Here is a 21,432-nt window from a genome sequence, read left to right on the forward strand (position 1 = left end):
TAATTTGACCCCAGATAAAATAGTGGTACTAAGATGGACACTGGATCTGTGGACCAGATGAAAGTTGGAAGCTGTGATTTGTACTGCCCTCTTGTGGATGTTATTGAATGATCTGCAAGGTCTTTGTTTTTATACAGTATGAATATAAACATTGAATTAAAACATACAAATAACTCACGTCAAGTTGATAACTATCTTGGTTAATGCCTTCACCAGTGCCTGTGAAATATATTTTTTACACCACGCGTGCAGGAGTTCCAAAGCTTATTTATTTTCATATTTCAATGGCCAGTGTGTAGCAAGTGTGATGTCACAATAATGGCTTCACCAGCTTAGAATTTAGAGCTCCCCACAGCAACGGCAATGTTTCCTTTGTAAAACTAAAATAATGTAATCTATCATAATGAGTAAATTACATGTGGTATAAACAGAAACACAGTGGTTCTTTGTGGGTAACTCAAAAATAATCAATTTATGAGCAATGAGATAAACCACTCCTGTCACTGTGTTTGTCTTCCCTCCCGCGCTGATTTATTTTTGCATTTGAACCATTGTTATCCTCTCTGTGTAAACAACAATGAAGGCATTAGACACAATGTTTGTCTACTTGCCTTAGCTTTACATCACTTTTAATTAACTTCTCTTTTTTTAAATAAAAAGAACACCTCTAAACTAGAATTATACAACTGAGTAATATAATTGAAGATGCCTTGTGCACTCTCAACTTTATTCATTCCAAAAAACTTAAAAACAATAATTAAATAAATAATCAAAGCGATTGTAGCTAACATGATAATTCCATACATTTTCCATGCCATACACGTCATGCACTATACATGCCCATTCCATACACTATACATGCCACGCACATCATGCACTATGCATGCCCATTCCATGCCCATGCCATACACTATACATGCCCATGCCATACACTATACATGCCCATGCCATGCACATCATGCACTATACATGCCCATGCCATGCACTATACATGCCCATGCCATGCACTATACATGCCCATGCCATGCACTATACATGCCCATGCCATGCACTATACATGCCCATGCCATGCATGTCATGCACTATACATGCCCATGCCATGCACGCCATGCACTATACGTGCCCATGCCATGCACTATACATGCCCATGCCATGCACTATACATGCCCATGCCATGCACTATACATGCTCATGCCATGCACATCATGCACTATGCATGCCCATGCCATGCACATCATGCACTATACATGCCCATGCCATGCACTATACATGCCCATGCCATGCACTATACATGCCCATGCCATGCACATCATGCACTATACATGCCCATGCCATGCACTATACATGCCCATGCCATGCACGCCATGCACTATACATGCCCATGCCATGCACTATACATGCCCATGCCATGCACTATACATGCTCATGCCATGCACATCATGCACTATACATGCCCATGCCATGCACTATACATGCCCATGCCATGCACTATACATGCCCATGCCATGCACTATACATGCCCATGCCATGCACGCCATGCACTATACATGCCCATGCCATGCACTATACATGCCCATGCCATGCACTATACATGCCCATGCCATGCACTATACATGCCCATGCCATGCACTATACATGCCCATGCCATGCACGTCATGCACTATACATGCCCATGCCATGCACATCATGCACTATACATGCCCATGCCATGCACTATACATGCTCATGCCATGCACATCATGCACTATACATGCCCATGCCATGCACATCATGCACTATACATGCCCATGCCATGCACTATACATGCCCATGGCATGCACTATACATGCCCATGCCATGCACTATACATGCACATGCCATGCACGTCATGCACTATACATGCCCATGCCATGCATGTCATGCACTATGAAGGTTAGCAGTGTGTAGTTCTGAAAGAAACCTATGCTTTAGCAAACATGTCTTCATTTTAAAGAATGATATCTGGTTCTACACCAGATTAACGTGATCTCTGTTAGCAGGCCTTGCTTTCAGACTAAAATTTTCTTGGCCGTTTCACCTGGAGGCTGGAACTGTCCTCACCCCTTCAGGGCCTTCTTTCCTAGACTTAATCAACCCCCCTGTTGACTGACATGCTTTCTTCAAGTGATATCATTTCACCCAGAAGACACTGCTGAGGTGAAATGACCCAGGAAGTATTTCAGATTTTCTGATTGAAAGACATGGAAACTGATAACTTCATTTAAAATGATGTAGTACCAGATTCCATGTTTTGAAATAAAAATGCATGTTTGCTATAACGTGTTTCTTTTAAAACTGTACATTTGAGCCCGATATAGTGAATGGAAGTGCACAACAAATAAGATTTATGAAATTTATTTGTTTAAAGAGTTAAGTAAACACTCCTATGTCTCATTCCCCTGGTGTTGCCTCCCCTAGTCTCGGAGACAGAACCTGGAGATGCGGCGACAGTCTCTCTTCAGCTCTGTCCACACCTACAGCCTCTTCATGAACCTCAAGAACTTTGTGTGCAACATCGGAGAGGACGCTGAGCTGCTCATGTCACTGTACGACCCCGACCAGTCCGACTTCATCAGGTCAGAACCAGCGTCTCTTCAGTATCAGCTCATCTGTACAGCTTAGCCCTGCCTCTGATGCCAAGTTTCCATCTGCACGATGGGACATTCCTTCTGGGAGGCGTTTTCTCCATTTGTGCTTCATTAAAACCACATCTGATGGAAAAAAGAGTTCCAGGGTAGTAATCGTATATATGCACAAGAGGGGCTGTACAGCTTGCATTGCCATTTCAGATTTTGACATCAAACACTGAGATGAGGTTAACAGCTCTGTATCCAAGCTCTATCAGAGCCTGGCTTTTTTGTATAGCAGTTAAGATGCATGCTTGCAGCGTTCATGATCGCCACATGATGAAACCAGTCTGTAAAACTGGTTCCAATATCAAGCGGGGGCTGCCTACCACTGGTGCCATCTGCTGTTGACTATCCAATCTGCAACTGCACATTTAGACAGGTATTATATTTTTAGATAAAAGAGCTGCGTCTCTATCAATCACTTGATATAAGCATACAATATTACAAAAAACATGGCAAAATAGGGTGATGATCATGGCAAAACTGCAGAGCTACCCTGCAAATTAACCATGGTAAACTTTTATAAGGGTAAACACTGGCTTACAAGTATTTTTAAAATAATGTTGGGTAAGACCCCAGAGGACTCTTCTAAAATATTCATACCAGTTGATAGAACACATTCTTTGAGGTCTGTAAATGCTGTACAGTTTAAGAGCTCTATATTAAAGGAAAATGGAAGGAAAGCAATTCCATTGTAACTGTTTTAAATGAATCAGTGTATAGTTTGTGTTGTAATGATTTGACACCCCTGCAAATGAGATTTTGTTTGCAGAGGGTTTACTCTATGAAACATACATACATACATCAATAAGAATAATAAGGATAATATAGGGATGCAATATCCTGCTGAAGATCAGGGTTTTCCTAATACTGATGTATCTATTTCAGTGAAAATTACCTGGTACGCTGGGGAAGTACAGGGATGCCAAAGGAAATTGAGAAACTCAACAACCTGCAAGCACTGTTTACGGTAAGAGTGGCCTGCAATGACTGGGTATGTAGAGAATGACAGCGTCCCTACACTAGCGGATACCTACAGTGGAGGCAGTCTCAGAGTAAGCACCCGAGCCCATGGCACTGACCTCCTGTCTCATGGGATGTGTTTTCAGAGACAATATCAAAAAATGGTTGAGTTGATACCAGGGCTGCAGAATCTGGAAATTCGTGAAATTGAGGGGTTACCGCAAAATTCACCTCTTTTAGGGGCCAATGCATACCGAACAAGTACGCAGAGGAAAAAAAAGAAACCTTGTTTAAATGAACTACTGCACCACAAGCGACGCAAACTACGTATCTTCCTTCTGTAGATAGACCTTTTTCATTCCTTCGCCATTCTGTGTGCATTGCACTTAAGCAAAAAACAAGAAAAGTCTACAAATAACATTTATAAAAAAAATTCTCCAAAGCGGTTAACATTCTTGTTTACTATTCAAATGACAACAAAGTTTTAATCAGCCTATCAGTGCGTCTGTACTGCTATTCTGTGATCTGTACGGTGCAGTTGTGGGTGGGACAAAGTCAGTGTTGCATTGTTTTGATTTAGTTTGCTAAAATCTAGTTTTCAGCATTGGAAGTAAAATAGTAGAAATGGACGACAAAGCAAAAAAAAGCAAAGTATATTTCTGTGATTGATCGTGTCAAGATATTTCCCAAAGAAACTGTACATGCAGATGGAGGTAATTGTTTTGCACAACTTGTAATGTGTCTTTGGAGAAAATACAATCGACCGCTATTTAGGTTCAGAATCACACATTAAACAAAAGGCTACTACAGGGGCTGCTGAACAGAACGTAAAATAAACAGCTTTCAGAAAACAAACTGGAAAGTCAGCCCAGACAAGAAGTATTCCTGTCTACAAGTTAAATCAGTACTACAGGTACGATCTAGCACAGCCACCTTGCTTCAACCTGCTGCTTACTTTACTGGAATTTTAGACCCGAATAGCCACGTTTTCTTTGTTTTGACTCGGTAGTAATAAAATCAATTATTGGATGGGACAAATAACATGACAACGAACGTGCTGCATATATTGACTTTATTATAGTATGCCAGATACCTTTGGGTAAACGAGTTTTGGGGCTGTTTCTAATCAATTTCCACATCTGTATAACTTGGCAAAGCTTTGCCTTAACTTCCAACCAATTCAGTGGATGCAGACGTGCAGTCTCAATGCATGGGCAAGTCATGGGATGTTAAATACTTGCCTTTAACAAATGACAGCACTGAAGCAAGTACCACTATTTTTAGGCTTTATAGTGTTCTGAAATACTGTCTACTTAGGTTTGTTTAATGTTTAAACAGGTCCACGAAATGTCAGAGAAATCCTAATTTTATTCCGCAACATACCCGTGAAAAATACGTAAATTAACCGTGATTTAGACCCCTATATATATACAGTGCGGGACTTCATAATCTAGGACAGGATAGGGGATCTCCAGGACCAGGGTTAGAGATCCCTGATCTTGGGTGTTTCATGTGTTACTTCTGAATGTACACATATATACCATATCACTCAGAGTTACTGGCAGCTTTATTTATCACAGACCAAAGCTAAACTCTGTTAACATTAGCAGCCTTCTTACCTTATCAAGAGGAAGAAGCCGTCTGCTCGCACTGCACAAAACATCAAAGCTGTCGATCACTCGGTCCAAATCGATGGGAATGTCCCGCTCTGTGTCTAGATTGGCTAATCCAGAAAGGTGCTCCTGTACGGTAGTGTTCGCAAGTTGTTTTTAAGATGACAAAGACAGGAAAAGTGCTAACGGGTATCGCAAGGAAGAGTCGAAAGAGGCTATCCGTGTTACTCAAGTCGTTACCAAGGTTTTGCTCCTTAAAAAAACTCCAATCAGGATTCAAAGTTTTCCATCTCGCTTTCTTTTCAAGCATTTTACTGACTACAGACAGTTCTGCTGTCAATTCCTCCTTACAAATGCCATAGTTTTCGCTAATCAAATCCAAATGAGAAACATTTAAACTAGAAAGGAAAGGGGGAGAAATCAACAAAAACAGAAGGGAGACTACATCAAAACAAAGGCAACAACTCAGGTAAGATGGCCATTAAATGTACTTATCTAAATGCTAGAAGTCTCAAAAAAGCTACTGCACTAACAAGTAACTACGAAGTGACAGGTGTTACAGAAACTTGGTTATCCAAGAGTGATGGAGATGAATATAAAATTAGTTGGTACTCACTGTATAGGAAACACAGGCAGGACAGAAGAGGCGGAGGGGTAGCGCTATACATCAAAAATAGACTTGAAGCCCACTTAAAGCCCACTTGAAGAACCCACTTAACGACATGCTCAGTTCCACATCTCTTGAGCAGCTCAGAGCTACAGAGCAGATTCCATTGTGTTCCCAGTGAGCGGAGAAATTCTCACTTCGAGATGCTCAGTTTCTTAACGCCCCTCTCTGTTGATAGTCATGTTGGTCAATTCAGTCATTGTGACGTCACTGAGATCCTCTCCCTGTGTAAAGGGTTGAAAGGCTGTGCTGGTAGTGGGTTCTGTTACTCTGTGGTTGTGTGGTTGTGTTGTGTTTTTTTTGGTTATCTCTTGAATCTCCCATGTCTCCCCAGGACTTGAGTAGCAGTGACCTGATTCACCCCCGAGTGTTCCTGGTGTGTCAGATCGTCCGCGTGGGATGCATGGAGCTCAAAGATGGCAAGAAGCATACGGCTGGCCTGAGGAGACCCTTTGGGGTGGCAGGTGAGGTCCCAGCTTCAGGGGGAGGCCACACTTTATCACATGTGTATATGTTGTAACAGTACCTGTGATGTATTGGACCTGGGTTGTTTTCTCTAATCCCAGATAACTTGAAGTAACATTCAGTACTTCAGTAAATAAATCATTTTCATATGTTGATGTTTATAACAAATGTGATTCAAATAAATTGTGAAGTTTTTCCAGGACACCCCTAAAATGAGGATTAAGTCTCAATACTTTTTTTGCATTGGAATGAAAATATTAAGAGGGGGGAAATGTTTATAGCCACCCAGCTCTCTTCTGGGCTAGATTCCCACAAAAAGGAAGACTAAATATTCCAGAGGTTCCTTTCCTTGTAACAGGAGACAATATTAATCATACCGCATCGTGTTGTGTTGCATGTTGGTCCTTTGTTCTGATTCATCCAATTTTCTGAGTTCTGTATCCCTGTCCACCAGATGGGTAGAGGATGTTGAAATGATATCTCTGTTGTTAAAAAATAAATAAATAATTGGAGGTAACAAAATAATTCCATGAATCTTAGGTATTTTGCGCTTCCATTAGCCACACATGTCTCAATTGTGCAGCTTTGAAAGAAGCATGGTATAACACACATGTATTTTCATTTTAAAACACGATATCTGGTACAACTTTAGATTAAAGGAAATCAGTTTCTGTGCCTTATTCTGGGGTTATCTGTTTGCACTTCCTGGGTCATTTCACGTCAGCAGTGTCTTCTGGTTGAAAGCATGTCAGTCACTACGGGACGCAACTGATTGTATGTTAGGAGAGAAGCCAGTGACGGGGTGAGGACAATTTCACTGTCCGGGTGAAATGACCCAGAAAGTGCAAGACACAATAAATGCATGTCTTGTAAACAGAAATGTATTTAACCAGCTGTAGTTGTAGTACCAGATATCAAGCGTCTAACCACTATGCCAGCCGTGTAAACTGCATATGTTGCTGGCAACAAAAAACAAGGTGCAATTTGCAATTTAAACATTCCTGGTTAATTTATTGTGACCTGATTTTGACACAGGCTTACAAAGGCCTGTAGAAGCCAGGCTGTCTCCTCCAAGAAATAAGCAATCTTTCCCAGAGTGGTGTATGTGCATGCCAGGTTAATACTGACATCTTGAGGAATTTATTTTGTTTATTTTTTAATGGTGTTTTTATCTCAGTTTTGTACAGATTTTTAAAATAAAAGTACTATAGATAGGTTTATAAATTCATATATTATGTTACCTTAACCCTCACATCATTAAAGACCACAAAACCACTAACACAATTTAGCAATCTAACTTTTGGAGAATAAATGTTGGGCCGTATATTCTCCAGTCTTTAATTAACTGCATTTTTTTAAAGAGGTAAAGCCTGTTAATGTTACAAAATTAGAACCAAACAACTAAGTAATATAATCCAGTTTCTCTTAAACACGTGTTTTATGTACATATATTTGTAGCTTTAAGATGAATTTTTCTCCTTTCAAAAAATAGCAGTTAATCAAAGAATAGAGGAAACACTTTGAAAATATGGCCCATTGTTTCCAAATGTTCTGTTTGGGGTTTAAGATTGTGAAATGCAGGGGAACCTATTAAATGTCTCGACCAGACCACGTTTTTAGTATTCATATTTCAAACTCAGTATTCCCTCCTCAATATCCTAGTATTCTCTATTGTTGTTTCTGCATCAAACATTATTTACCAGGCTTCCTAACTATTCCGGCTGCTTTTGCTGGATGTTTTTTCATTTGTTGGTTCAAACAGATGGAGTTGTTTTTGATGTGTGTTTACTGAATGCGTGCCTGTTCTCTGCAGTGATGGATATCACAGATATTGTGTTTACTGAATGCGTGCCTGTTCTCTGCAGTGATGGATATCACAGATATTGTGTTTACTGAATGCGTGCCTGTTCTCTGCAGTGATGGATATCACAGATATTGTGTTTACTGAATGCGTGCCTGTTCTCTGCAGTGATGGATATCACAGATATTGTGTTTACTGAATGCGTGCCTGTTCTCTGTAGTGATGGATATCACAGATATTGTGTTTACTGAATGCGTGCCTGTTCTCTGCAGTGATGGATATCACAGATATTGTGTTTACTGAATGCGTGCCTGTTCATTACAGTGATGGATATCACAGATATTGTGTTTACTGAATGCGTGCCTGTTCATTGCAGTGATGGATATCACAGATATTGTGTTTACTGAATGCGTGCCTGTTCATTACAGTGATGGATATCACAGATATTGTGTTTACTGAATGTGTGCCTGTTCTCTGCATTGATGGATATCACAGATATTGTGTTTACTGAATGCGTGCCTGTTCTCTGCAGTGGTGGATATCGCAGATATTGTGTTTACTGAATGCGTGCCTGTTCTCTGCAGTGATGGATATCACAGATATTGCCCACGGGAAGGTTGACGATGAGGAGAAGCAGCACTTCATCCCATTCCAGCAGTGAGTGTCTTGTGCTTTTATTTACTAGTGCAATTGTTATGAGATTATGACAGTGCTAATGAGATTATGACAATGCAGTACTACTTAAAAGGCTGTGAATTGGATCCACCTGTTATCCCTCTTCAGGTGATGCATATACAGGGATAAAACAGGGATAAAAAGTTTCTGTCCATCCATGCATACACATGTCAAAGGATAAGTGTCTATATGGGAAATGTACTTACAAGTGACGGACAAAAAAAAAATACTATAGTTCCCTATCAAGTACGAAATGTAACCATTACCGAATGGGTGTTTGCCTGTAAAGATCCCGAACCTGGATAGTATACCAAAGCTGCGCGCGAGCGCCCGTGACGCAGTCATGCTCGCCCCCGAGAGCATAAGAGGACTGCACTCGCAGGTATCAGTAATCATTTTCCTTTCAAGATCCTGATGGGAGAGCATACAGATAAGTACAGGTTACTTTTATATGCATATATTTAGCTAGTAACACGATAATTATTGAAAACGTTGTATTTTTTGTTTACTAATTGCACTTAATTTTTGCACACACTCTGTTGCTTGTTCCTTCCCATAGCGGGCTTGTGCCCCGCGTGGAGCCGGCGGCTTCTGCAGCCCCTTACAGGGATCAAGCAGCTCAAGTCAGCTGACTTTGTGCTCTGCCACAGGCTGCGAATAACTCTGACTGGAGTTAAAATAAAAATAAATACAAATGTTTGTTTTTGGAACTGTAATTGTTTTATTACTGTTTTTGTGAGAGAATATTTTCCCTTGTGTTGTGTGTTTTCCTGCCTTGCACAGAAAACGAGCACAGCTCTTGTGTGTGTATTTTTGGTTTAAAATACATAAATAAAAAATAACACGGTTACAGCTGCTGGGCTCAGCATTGATGCGCTTTAGGTAGATTGTTTCAGTCTGCCACAGTATATCACTGCCGTCTTGGTGGCTGCTTGTAGCACCATTATGAAGGCTGTTCAGGCTAACAGCAGGCTTCCCTCAGTTTGCATGCGTTCAAACTGTGGTTTTGCCAGAAGCTATACACCCTGAATACTGCTGGGCGAGGTTACCGTACAAGTACTGTACCGACCCGGCGCAAGTCACCGCACGTGTACAATGCTGAGGCCGAGAGTACTGTACCGACCCGGTGCAAGGCATCGCACTTGTACAGTACTGAGGCCAGGGTACCGTACCGACCCGACCCGATGCAAGTCACCGCAAGTGTACCGTACCAAGGGCGCTGTGCCAATGTATCCCTGTCATCAGAGCTGTTATTATTAATTGTTTATTTAGCGGACGCCTTTATCCAAGGTGACTTACAAAGACTAGGGTGTGTGAACTATGCATCAGCTGCAGAGTCAGTTACAAATACGTCTCACCCGAAAGATGGAGCACAAGGAGGTTAAGTGACTTGCTCAGGGTCACACAATGAGTCAGTGGCTGAGGTGGGATTTGAACCAGGGACCTCCTGGTTACAAGCCCTTTTCTTTAACCACTGGACCACACAGCCTACTGTTGTCATTAATTAAGAGGGCCACTGCAAAAGTGCAAGTGCCCTGGCCTGCGGATGGGACAAGGAAACAGTCCATCTTTGACGATGAGTCTGTTATGGCTACCGTGTCCTCCCCAGTATACCCAGATTTTCTTTTGCAAGTTCAATCGTCATGGGATCGCCCTGCTACAGCTCCGGTTGTTTCCTAGTTGATGGGGTCATTTTATACAGCTTGTATAACGCAGAAAAACTGTCGTTGGCTCACTTTCCTCCTGTAAAAGCTGCAGTTGCCTCGCTGGTAGGCGCCTAAACTAGCGTTCTTGACCAAGGACGCTACTTGCCCTAACAAACAGTGTCGGGTCTCAGAAAACATTCTGAAGTGGGCTTACTCAGCCGGTGCGTTCACCACACCGCTGGGGAACTATAATAATATAGTAATAGCCTACCAGACCTGTTTATTGAAGGCTGTCTCTGAGAGTCATAGACCCTCAACACAGCAGCTAGAGGAGCTGTGCCTGGTGAATAAAAACCTGCTCTGTATCTCCAAACTGAACAGACAGGCTGTGGGAGGATATCTTGCTGCTTTGATAGATGCAAGAAGTCTGCGCACCGTGACAGCTTTAACAAGTTCTGCCGCCAGCCGCAGAGGCAAAAACCTCAGGCTAAGCCGCACAAGCCCGACAGTGGCCCTAGGGCCTTGTTTCAGGGAACCACCTGGAGTATTGGCGAGGTGACAGCTCTGCTCAACTTGATGGAGGGATTCTACTCCAGGTACTTTCTGGTGCTCAAGCGGGATGGTGGCCTCAGACCAATCCTCGACCTCAGGCAAGTCAACCTGTATCTGAGTCGACGGAGGTTCAAAATGTTGACCATGCAACAGCTGTTGCAGTCAATCAGGCCAGGTGGCTGGTTCACCACGGTGGACTTAAGGGACGCACATTTCCACATCCCCATAAAACCAAGGCACAGGAGGTACCTGCAGTTTGCTTTCCAAGGAACAGCGTACGAGTTCCGTGTAATGCCATTTGGCCTCTCTGTAGCTCCCCGTTTCTTTTCAAAGTGCATGGAAGCTGTCCTGGCCCCACTGAGACTCCGAGGCATCAGAGTGCTCAATTACCTTTTGTAACCAGTGTCCAGCACAGGCAGAGGCCCACACGGAACTCGTCACCGACCACCTTTATCAGTTGGGCCTGACGGTGAATCATGCAAAGAGCCAGCTCACACCTTTCCAGGGGAGTTCCCAGCGCCTCAGAGTGGAGGCTTCACTCCGAGGTGGTGAGACTCATTTGGGACAGGTTCAGGAGAGCAGAGATATATCTCTTTGTCTCCCAGGAATTGACCCACTGCCCCCTTTGGTTCTCCATAACAGGAGACAGGGACCCTCTGACGATAGATACCTTGGCACACCAGTGGCCGAGGCAACTGTTGTATGCCTTCCCACTGCTCGCCATGCTCCCGCTGTGTTTAGAAAAAATCAGGCAGGACCAGGTCAAGGTGCTATTAGTAGCCCCTTACTGGCCCAGGAGACTTTGGTTTTCAGCTTTGATGCAGCTCCTGAGCAGCCAGCCTTGGAGCAATTTGCTCAGTCAGGTGGGGGGGACCTTATGGCATCCCAACCCATCAAGCCTACAGCTCTGGGTCTGGATCCTGAACGGCTGCATTTAAGCCATCTGGGTCTGTCCAGTAGGGTGATTGACACACTGCAAAATGCGAGAGCAGCGTCCAAATGTTCCCTGTCCACACGTTCCCCCACGACTTGTAGTAATATACGACCATGGCAGTAATACTCCAATTTTTGCAGGACTTCTTTGAAAAGGGAAAGTCCCCATCCACGTTGAAGGTCAAAATTCCCCAGGAGCTCCCTTCCTGGCGGGACAGTTTTTGAAAGGAGCTCGGTGGCTTTGGCCGCCTCTGAAGGATATTGTTCCTCGCTGGAGACTTAATGTAGTGCTTGAGGCACTCATGAATCCTCCATTTGAGCCCTTACATTCAGCTGAACTGAAATTTTTGTCACTTAAAGCAGCTTTCTTGCTTGCAATCACCTCCGCTAGCGAGTGAGTGAGATGCAATTGCAAAAGCCTGCTTAATTTTTTCAGAAGCCAGGACAAAAGTTATGCTTCGTACCAATTCTGCTTTTTTGCCTAAAAGTGTCTAGGCATTCCACATCAACCAGTCTGTGGGATTGGAGGCTTTCTATCCACCTCCTTTCCAGTCTGACAGGGAGCGACGGCTCCATACACTCTACCCTGTGTGGGCACTAGCTTATGTGAACAGGACACAAAGTTGGAGGCAGTCCGAACAGTTTTTTGTCCCATGGGCAAGCCCTGTCTAAACAGGAGCTATCAAAATGGATAACAGACACAGTCAGGGTTACCTATGAGTGAACCAACTGCCCATTCCACCAGGTGCATGGCAACTTTGTGGGCTTTATTCCAGGGTGCATGTGTCTATGACACTTGCAATGCGTCAGTTTGGGTTACTCCCCGTACCTTTACAAGATTCTATTGACTGTCATGGATCCCTAAAACCCTGGTTTTGGAATGAGTGTTGAGGGCGGCTTCAAGGTCAACCCTTACAACATAACATAGAGGTGAGTTTTCCCTCAATTTTTAGCCCTAGCTAATTGTTTCTGGGGTTCCGAGTGGTAACGCACAAGGCAGCCTTGGCTTTGGTATACTATCCAGGTTCGGGATCTTTACAGGTAAACACCCATTCTGTAATGGTTACATTTCTATTCCAGGGAACCATGGTTATGATAATAACCCAACGTTTTCTCCTTTTAATTACACTACCATGCAGTATATTTGCAGAAATTAACTTGTCTATTGCCACATTCTTATGTCTTCCATGTGTATCTAATCCTTTGTAGGCCCACATGTGCAATTTTGCTCATCTGTCTTAAATCCATTTTTATTGCGAGTGCCATCTCTAAACAATATCATAATTTATGATGGTATCTCCTAATGCAAAACAAACCAAATTATTTAAAGGTGGTGCTGACATAAAAAATGGATGCAAAGTAGGAAAATGAGCAAAATTGCACACTTGGGTCAACATAGGATTTAATACACATGGAAAACATAAGAATGTGGCAATAGACCAGTTAAATTCTGAGGACACAGTTAAAAATTAATTGGAGACAGACTTTGGACAGAGGGAAGGAGACACTTCACACAGACAGTAGTGAGGGTATGCAGTGGGCTGCCTAGTCATGTTGTTGAGGCAGAAACACTTGGATCCTTTAAGACCCAACTTGACAAAGTTCTGAGATCAATCAGCTGCTAGGAACCGGACAAGCTTAGATGGGCAGCATGGCCTCCTCTTGTTCTTACATTTCCATATGTTCTTATATAAATGTACCCTATGGTAATTCCATTAAAAGTGAAACTGCTTTCATTCTTCTAGATGTGTGATTTGTATCGTCTTATTTACCTGTCCTTGCATATTTTACATACATTGTTATCTAGAGAACCGTCCATACGTCACATCTTTTTAAACTGACCCAATGTACGGCAAGGGCATTCTTTAGCACTACTTATAGACTGAATCTGAATCTGAGAATAAACGCTGTTGTTTGTACAAATCTGTTACATTTGTACATACTATGGAAGGAGGTGATGCGTTTACATGATCTTGAGCGCTCAAATTTTGTATTCTCGTTACCCGTGCACAGGATCGCCATGGAGACCTATATACGGCAGCGGCAGCTCATCATGTCGCCGTTGATCCCATCGCGAGTCATCGGCGAGAACGAGCCCCTGACCTCCGTCTTCAACAAGGTCATTGCTGCCCGAGAGGTCAATCACAAAGGTCAAGGTAGGGAGCCTAAAAACCCTTCCAAGCCAGGGGGCTTCTACTGGTGCTCTTAGTTTCCATGTTTATCTGTTTGATTCGATCCATTTTCTTTACGAAGAAACGACTCTTCTAAGGAGAGTCCAGTAATTCAGCAGTTAGCTTCCATTTACCATGAATCCAGACCACTCAAACTGTGCTCAGAATTGTAGGCAAATATTGTTGGTATCGCGTCAGGTTTTAGCCTGGTCTTGCATCCATACCCCAGAAGCACTGCCTGCATGTTCCTTTTGTAGAATTCCTGTTCAAAGCGGTCCTCACAGACGAAAAAATTTAGACCGAATGGAAAGGTTTTCAGTGTATGCCCCGTTCCCAAGTTATGTAGTCATTTTTTTTTGCTGGGATCGCCCATTCTGGATTAATAGGCTTTGGCACACAAAATAACTTTTTCTTCTTATTTTTATACTTATTATTCAAGCACCCGAAAGCTTTGCACTCCGCTATGGGGTTTTCATCACTGTATCCCATAAACCCATGCGCGCAACTTTTGGCCTATCAGGGAAATCCACAACTTGACATCACGTCGCTGCCTGAAAGGCTCCCATATGTCAGCTCCCTCAAGTGCGACTTGACCCAGAAAGTGGACAAAGAAATTGAAAACATCGCCAAATCGGTGCAGCAAGAAGCATTTATTGGATTTGTGGAACACAAAGAAAGCTTTGTTATTTTTGGGTACAGGTACCCGTTAAAACATATTAAATTAAGTGTAAAATTAGAGTATCTGCACAGCCCTGCTTTCTACGGTTCAACTCACAGATCGGCGCGTAGTCTTCTTTGTTCAAGACTAAATAGATTCAATTCTTTAAGCCTGTCTGCATATGACATGCCTTTTAAACCCGGGATAATTCTGGTCGCTGTTCTTTGCACTCCTTCTAGAGCAGCAATATCATTTTTGTAGCGAGGTGACCAGAGCTGAACACAATATTCTACACAAGGTCTTACTAATGCATTGTAACGTTTTAACATTACTTCCCTTGATTTAAATTCAACACTTTTCACAATATACCCGAGCATCTTGTTGGCCTTTTTTTTTATAGCTTCCCCACATTGTTAGATGAAGACATTCAACATAAACTCCTAGGTCTTTTTCATAGATTCCTTCTTCAATTTCAGTATCTCCCATATGATAATTATAATGCACATTTTTATTGCCTGCATGCAGTACCTTACACTTTTCTCTATTAAGTGTAATTTGCCATGTGTCTGCCCAGTTTTGGAATACTGGAATACTTGAACACTGAGCTTTAAATCAACATATTAAATCTGTTGCCCTGCAGAGATGCTTGGTCATGAAAGCTGATTAAAAAACAGTTTTAGCCTGGCATTTCTTTTATTCTTTATACCTTTTATCTGCCTAGCATTTTTATATCTCTTTCTCTTCTTTCATAAAAAAGTGAACTTTCGCAACATTCAAATGGTCCATATTGATAAAATTACAGTAATAATAAAAAAAGCATTTAAAAAAACAAATAATGCTCTAGTGCCAAGCCAAAAGGAAATCACAAGTAATAGATGCAAGTTTTCTGCAAGAGCATGTATTCAGCATTGTAATGCATTTAATGGACTGTCTCAGCAGAAAGCGTAAACAAAATCAATACCTCCATTTGAAGTTGTCATCATTAAATTTCTTCCTCAAATTACTATTTCCTGTTAGCTTTTTTGAAATCCTGAAGTAAAGCTTCCTCGCATACACTTGTTTGACAGTGTGGGTTAATGCGCTGGACAGGGTTCGAATTTGGAATCGCTCACAAGTGAAATGAATTTGGTTACCCAGCAGTCCTCAGTGGTATTCCATATCACAAAACCACAACACAGTTCTGCATGGAGACAGAACGACTCCCTCACCTCGGTATCTGCATCTCAACCTGCTCCTGTGTGTGAAATCTCTGCTCCTGCAAAGCTAGATTAACTGAGAGCTGTCTTAGTGTATTCTTGTTGTTCAGAGACATTATATTTTTGTGAATCGTGTACATCTGGTACATAAGAGCGTAACCATTACCCTGTCTCCCTGCAACACTGTTTGGTGACACTTGGTAATGGTAATGGTGACACTTGGTGATCCAGTGTACCTGGGAGGTGATTCTGAGAACTATATTGAAAGTCACCTTGATGTGAAAAAATGGAATCTAAGAAACAAGAAAAATACATTCTTGACCACGGCTTCTCGTCATAACATTTGTCAAATGTTATTACACAGTTTACTACTACTACTGTATATCTTTTATGTTGGGGTGGTTAAAGGTATGAAATTATATTTATATGCGGAGGTTCTATAGCAATAGGCATCAGTAGTGTTGGCTTCACTGTGTCTCTCCTGGTGACAGGACTCTGGGTCTCTCTGAAGCTGCTCCCTGGAGACCTGGCTCAGGTCCAGAAGGACTTCCCTCACCTGGTGGATCGAGGTACTGCCGTTGTGCGGAAGATGGGCTTCCCAGAAATCATCCTCCCAGGTAAGAGCTCGCCTGCTGCATTGTGCTCTTGATTTATATATATATATATATATATATATATATATATATATATATATATATATGTATTATACACGATTACGAGGACCCTCTGTATGGGCTTGCTTGGTTTGTATGGTTTTTCATTCATATTTTTTAAAACCTGAAAACCATAAAAAAAAAAAAATAAAAAAAAAAAACAGTAAAATCTGAAATTTGTTTTGATTAATCTCTCTGTTGTTTCAGGTAACGTGCGCAATGACATCTACGTGACTCTGGTCCAGGGTGAATTCGACAAGGGCAAAAAGAAGACCCCCAAAAATGTGGAGGTCATGATGTGTGTGCTGGATGAGGATGGGGTGCCTGTTCAGGTGAGCGTCTCAGCCACAGCTGAGCAGAGTGCCTCCCTCCTCCTCCTCCTCCTCCTCTCTGATCCCAGTCTTTTAGCCCTTGGTTAAAACATTTCTGTGACTTCACCCTTTGATCTTTTGATTGATTATCGGGTCAATTCAATGGACCTTTCATTTTGCGTTTAGTATGAGCATTTAAATACGCTTCGGTGATTACGCTCTTACCTGCGAGTACACAAAGCGTTTCAGTGCTACACGGTTTGTTAAAGGTTTTTACAATACAGATTGCATTTGTCCGATGTGCCATCTGTAATCACGCCTCTGTGGTTGTCTCACACCCTCTAGTTTTTACTGGTATCATCCCATTGTGTCCTAGACATATGACATCACACTAATGGCATTATGGCTTCAAAGTAACAGTGCACATGTGCAAAGGCTCTGAAGTGCCAGTACTTCCACAAAAGACTTTTCTCACTAGTCTAATGATTTCTGTTATGTAAATGAAAGTGTTATCAATTGTGTTTCAACAGTATGAATATAGTTGTCACATATTGTAATTAATGTGTATGATTAAAAATATTAAACAATTACATTTTGTATTATGTTTAATGATATGTAAAAGTAATAATGAACAGTCTACCTTAATTGTTACCATCCATTGCAACATTTGAAGAGGTTTAATATTGTATCATTATGAACACACAGTTAATAAGAATATTGTGTAGACAGTTTTTAAAATGCTTGCAAACAGGGATAATGTGTTAATGTTTATTTTTAGGTAAGACAGGTATTGCTCCTGGTTCCGCTGTATACGCAGCATACAAGCCATCTGTTAACGTGCTTTAAGAAATCTCGGTTTGCACGCCACACAACTACTCCAGAACTCAATTACAAGTAGCACTGAATAACTCGTAGCGTAGGAAAAGGGCGTGCTTCTAATTTGTATTTCACATATCTTCTGGACAGGTTCAGGGACAACAGAAATTTCATCATCATTTAGTAAATCTCCATCAATTACATGGACATTAGATTTAAACTCAGCTGTTGCATTTCTTTCCTGGCTTTAACTATTGTTACAGCCCACTTGCGTCTCAAACCGCTCGCTGGCAGTGATATTTAGGTCTTCATCGGTTTTAGCTTTGGCAAAATGATCAATAACTTTACTCTCTGTTCCCGGTTTGCATTTTTTTAATTTATTTTTTGCATTTTTTTTTTCTAATGTCACTTTCATGTTCTACATCTAAAACGTAGTCCTCGCTACGTTTTAGATGTCATTATTGAACAAGTATCAATTAGGAAGAGATGTTTTAAGTGGCATAAACAACTCAAAGTATTGCAACGGTAAGAAAAGAATCCACAGTTTCTCGTGCCTAGTTTCTGTGACATGTAACGAATGTCCAAAACAGGTAAGACAAGTTTCAAGTTTCATTCATGAATCCCCTCTGTTCAGCAGTGTTTATGGTAGTAAAGGTTTGATTCCCTTTCCCATCACAGATCAGCAAACAAGATTTTACAGTTTTAAAAAAGTAGGACTTCTCAAATACTAGAAAAGGGAATAACTTACTGTTCCCGCTGGGGCGAAATCCCCTACAAAGGGATATAGTGGAGGCGGCCGTAGGTATATCTGTATGTATGTGTGTGTGTGTATGTATGTATGTATGTATGTATGTACATTCTTTCCATACATCTGTATGACCGCTTATCCAATTGCCATGAAACCTGAGTGTTAACGTTATTTAGCATAAGTTATTGAGAATATGGGCATATACAGTGCCGTGAAAAAGTATTTGCCCCCTGTCTGATTTTCTGCATTTTTGCATTTTTCACGTTGTATTTGGTCAGATTTTTTTGTGGGTTGTAGTATATATAGAGGGAGTCGGAGAGAAAAAATGACATCAAAGTTTGGTGCTTCTTTCATTTGTTTGGTGTGCAAGGTAATCAAACATGCAATCTTCAGGTGTGAAAAAGTTATTGCCCACCCCCAGTTAACGCAACCCAATTAAAGGGATAATTAGGGTCAGCTGTTTGAGTACTTTGGTTAACAACCAGGCCTGATTTGGGCCAGCCCTGCCCAATATAAATCTGACTAACTTTGTCCCTTACCATCAGAGTGAAGTTGTCAGCACACAGGTTCTAGAGGCACATCATGCCACGAACAAAAGAAATTCCTGAAGACCTCCGGAAAAAAGTTGTTGATACCTATCGGTCTGGAAATGGTTACAAAGCCATTTCTAAGGCTCTGGGGCTCCACCGAACCACAGTCAGAGCCATATTGTCTAAATGGAGAAAGTTTGGGACAGTAGTGAATCTTCCCAGGAGTGGCCGTCCTGCCAAAATCTCTCCAAGAGCAAGGCGTAAAATTGTCCAGGAACTCACAAAGAACCCTAGAACAACATCCAGGGATCTGCAGGCCTCTCTTGCCTCGGCTAAGGTCAGTGTTCATGACTCCACCATCAGAAAGACACTGGACAAAAATGGGATTCATGGCAGAGTAGCAAGGCGGAAACTATTGCTCACTAAGAAGAACATGAATGCTCGTCTCAAATTTGCCAAAAAGCACCTGGATGATTCTCAAGAGTTCTGGAACAATGTTCTATGGACAGATGAGTCAAAAGTGGAACTTTTTGGCCGACATGGGCCCCGTTATGTCTGGCGAAAACCAAACCCTGCGGTAGTGTCATGGTTTGGGGATGCTTTGATGCATCAGGACCTGGACGCCTTGCCATTATTGAAGGAACCATGAATTCTGCTCTGTATCAGAGAATTCTACAGGAGAATGTCAGGCCATCTGTCCATGAGCTGAAGCTGAAGCGCAGCTGGGTCATGCAGCAAAACAATGATCCGAAACACACAGGCAAGTCTACATCAGAATGGTTGAAGAACAAGAAATTTAAAGTTTTGGAATGGCCTAATCAAAGTTAAGACCTAAACCCCATTGAGATGTTGTGGCAGGACCTGAAACGAGCAGTTCATGCTCGAAAACCCACAAATGTCACTGAGTTGAAGCAGTTCTGCATGGAGGAGTGGGCCAAAATTCCTCCACAGCACTGTGAGAGACTAATCAATAACTACAGGAAGCGTTTGGTTGCAGTTACTGCTGCTAAAGGTGGCGTAACCAGTTATTGAGTCTAAGGGGGCAATTACTATTTCACACGGGGGCATTGGGTTTTGCATTACTTTCTTTAATAATTAAATTAAATATGTATCAAATGTTTGTGTTATTTGTTCACTCAGGGTCCCTTTTATCTAATATTAGGTTTTGGTTGAAGATATGATAACATTCAGTGTCAAAAATATGCAAAAATGCAGATTTTTCACGGCACTATAGGAGTGTGTCTGTCTGTCTGTACATCCATCCATCCATCTGTGTTACATTTTTGCATACATCTGTATAACCACTTATCCAATTGTCATGAAAATTGTTTTAAAATTAGCCAAAATGCAAATGTATGCAGATTTCTAATGCTCTGATGCTGTTTTTCTCTCCTTCAGAAAGCAATTTTCCCTGGAGCCGGGTGCGAGGGCATCTCGGAGTACAAGTCTCTGATTTACTACCAGGTGAAACAGCCCTGCTGGAACGAGACTGTCAAGGTAGGCGGGGCCAAACGGAGCGCGGTGGGGTGGGGCCAAATGCGAATGGTGATGCGCGGCGGAGTGCCTCGGTATGAGACCAGTCATCTGGAGCCCAGGCAATAGGCAGGCTATTTGAAGCTACTGAAAAAAAAATCCCTTTGAATTTTAGAGGTTGAAAAACACAGCATAGGGAATTTGCAGGGGAGTGCTGACTCATAGTCCAATAAACTGTAATCCAATTACATTTCTTATCTTTATCTTTTTTTTGTGCTATTACATTTTGTAAATCTAGGTTTAATACATTAAACATCTAAAACTTTTGTATAAACAGTTATTTACCTTTTAAACTATCATACACAGTTTAAATGTATAAGTAGACTAGGTTTAGTACTTTGAGATTTAATTGTATTCTATTTTCGTATTTATTAAAAAATTAACATTCAGTTCAATTAAAGTCTTAATTAATATTTTTTTTTAATCCCGTACAAATAGCCTGATAAATTAATAAAATACTGTTCCGTTTAGGACTTTTATTTTCACTTACCCTTTTAAGCATGTGTGCCATTTACAGCATTAACACATACCACTGAACAGGTGGAGCCAAGGTCAGGGTTAAAATAGCCCAGTGGCATAATGTAACCTCATACAAATACCTGAGCTACTCTTCCTGAAGGGGTACCCTTCTCCCCTGTGCCTTGTGTTGAAGGTGGCGATTCCCATTGAAGACGTGTGCCGCTGCCATCTGAGATTCACCTTCCGGCACCGCTCCTCCCAAGAATGTGAGTTCACAGCTGTGTGTCTGCATGAGGATTGCGAGAGCCGTCCATTACACAGTGATCCACAACATCCCCCTGGCTGTCCTCCCTTACAGCCCCTGCAAAGTATCTCAAAGAGATGCTCATTGTGT

General features: G+C 41.8%; 1 protein-coding gene across 4 annotated transcripts in view; it reads left to right on the top strand.

The window, feature by feature from the left end:
• Window positions 1-21,432, top strand: part of LOC117411725 (dedicator of cytokinesis protein 5-like) — a 152,507-nt gene that overhangs the window by 57,173 nt on the left and 73,902 nt on the right. For all 4 annotated transcript variants that reach the window (XR_009319807.1, XM_059013776.1, XM_059013778.1 and 1 more), the window contains exons 8-16: window positions 2,437-2,594; window positions 3,537-3,618; window positions 6,226-6,355; window positions 8,742-8,814; window positions 13,977-14,119; window positions 16,480-16,605; window positions 16,849-16,973; window positions 20,445-20,543; window positions 21,232-21,304. Coding sequence is in view for 3 of the 4 variants with exons in the window: in XM_059013776.1 (XP_058869759.1) it covers window positions 2,437-2,594; window positions 3,537-3,618; window positions 6,226-6,355; window positions 8,742-8,814; window positions 13,977-14,119; window positions 16,480-16,605; window positions 16,849-16,973; window positions 20,445-20,543; window positions 21,232-21,304 (1,009 nt within the window). In the remaining variant the exon portion in view is untranslated. The remainder of the gene's footprint in view (window positions 1-2,436; window positions 2,595-3,536; window positions 3,619-6,225; window positions 6,356-8,741; window positions 8,815-13,976; window positions 14,120-16,479; window positions 16,606-16,848; window positions 16,974-20,444; window positions 20,544-21,231; window positions 21,305-21,432) is intronic.

Source organism: Acipenser ruthenus, chromosome 46, assembly GCF_902713425.1.
Source record: "Acipenser ruthenus chromosome 46, fAciRut3.2 maternal haplotype, whole genome shotgun sequence".
NCBI classification, from domain to species: Eukaryota; Metazoa; Chordata; class Actinopteri; order Acipenseriformes; family Acipenseridae; genus Acipenser; species Acipenser ruthenus.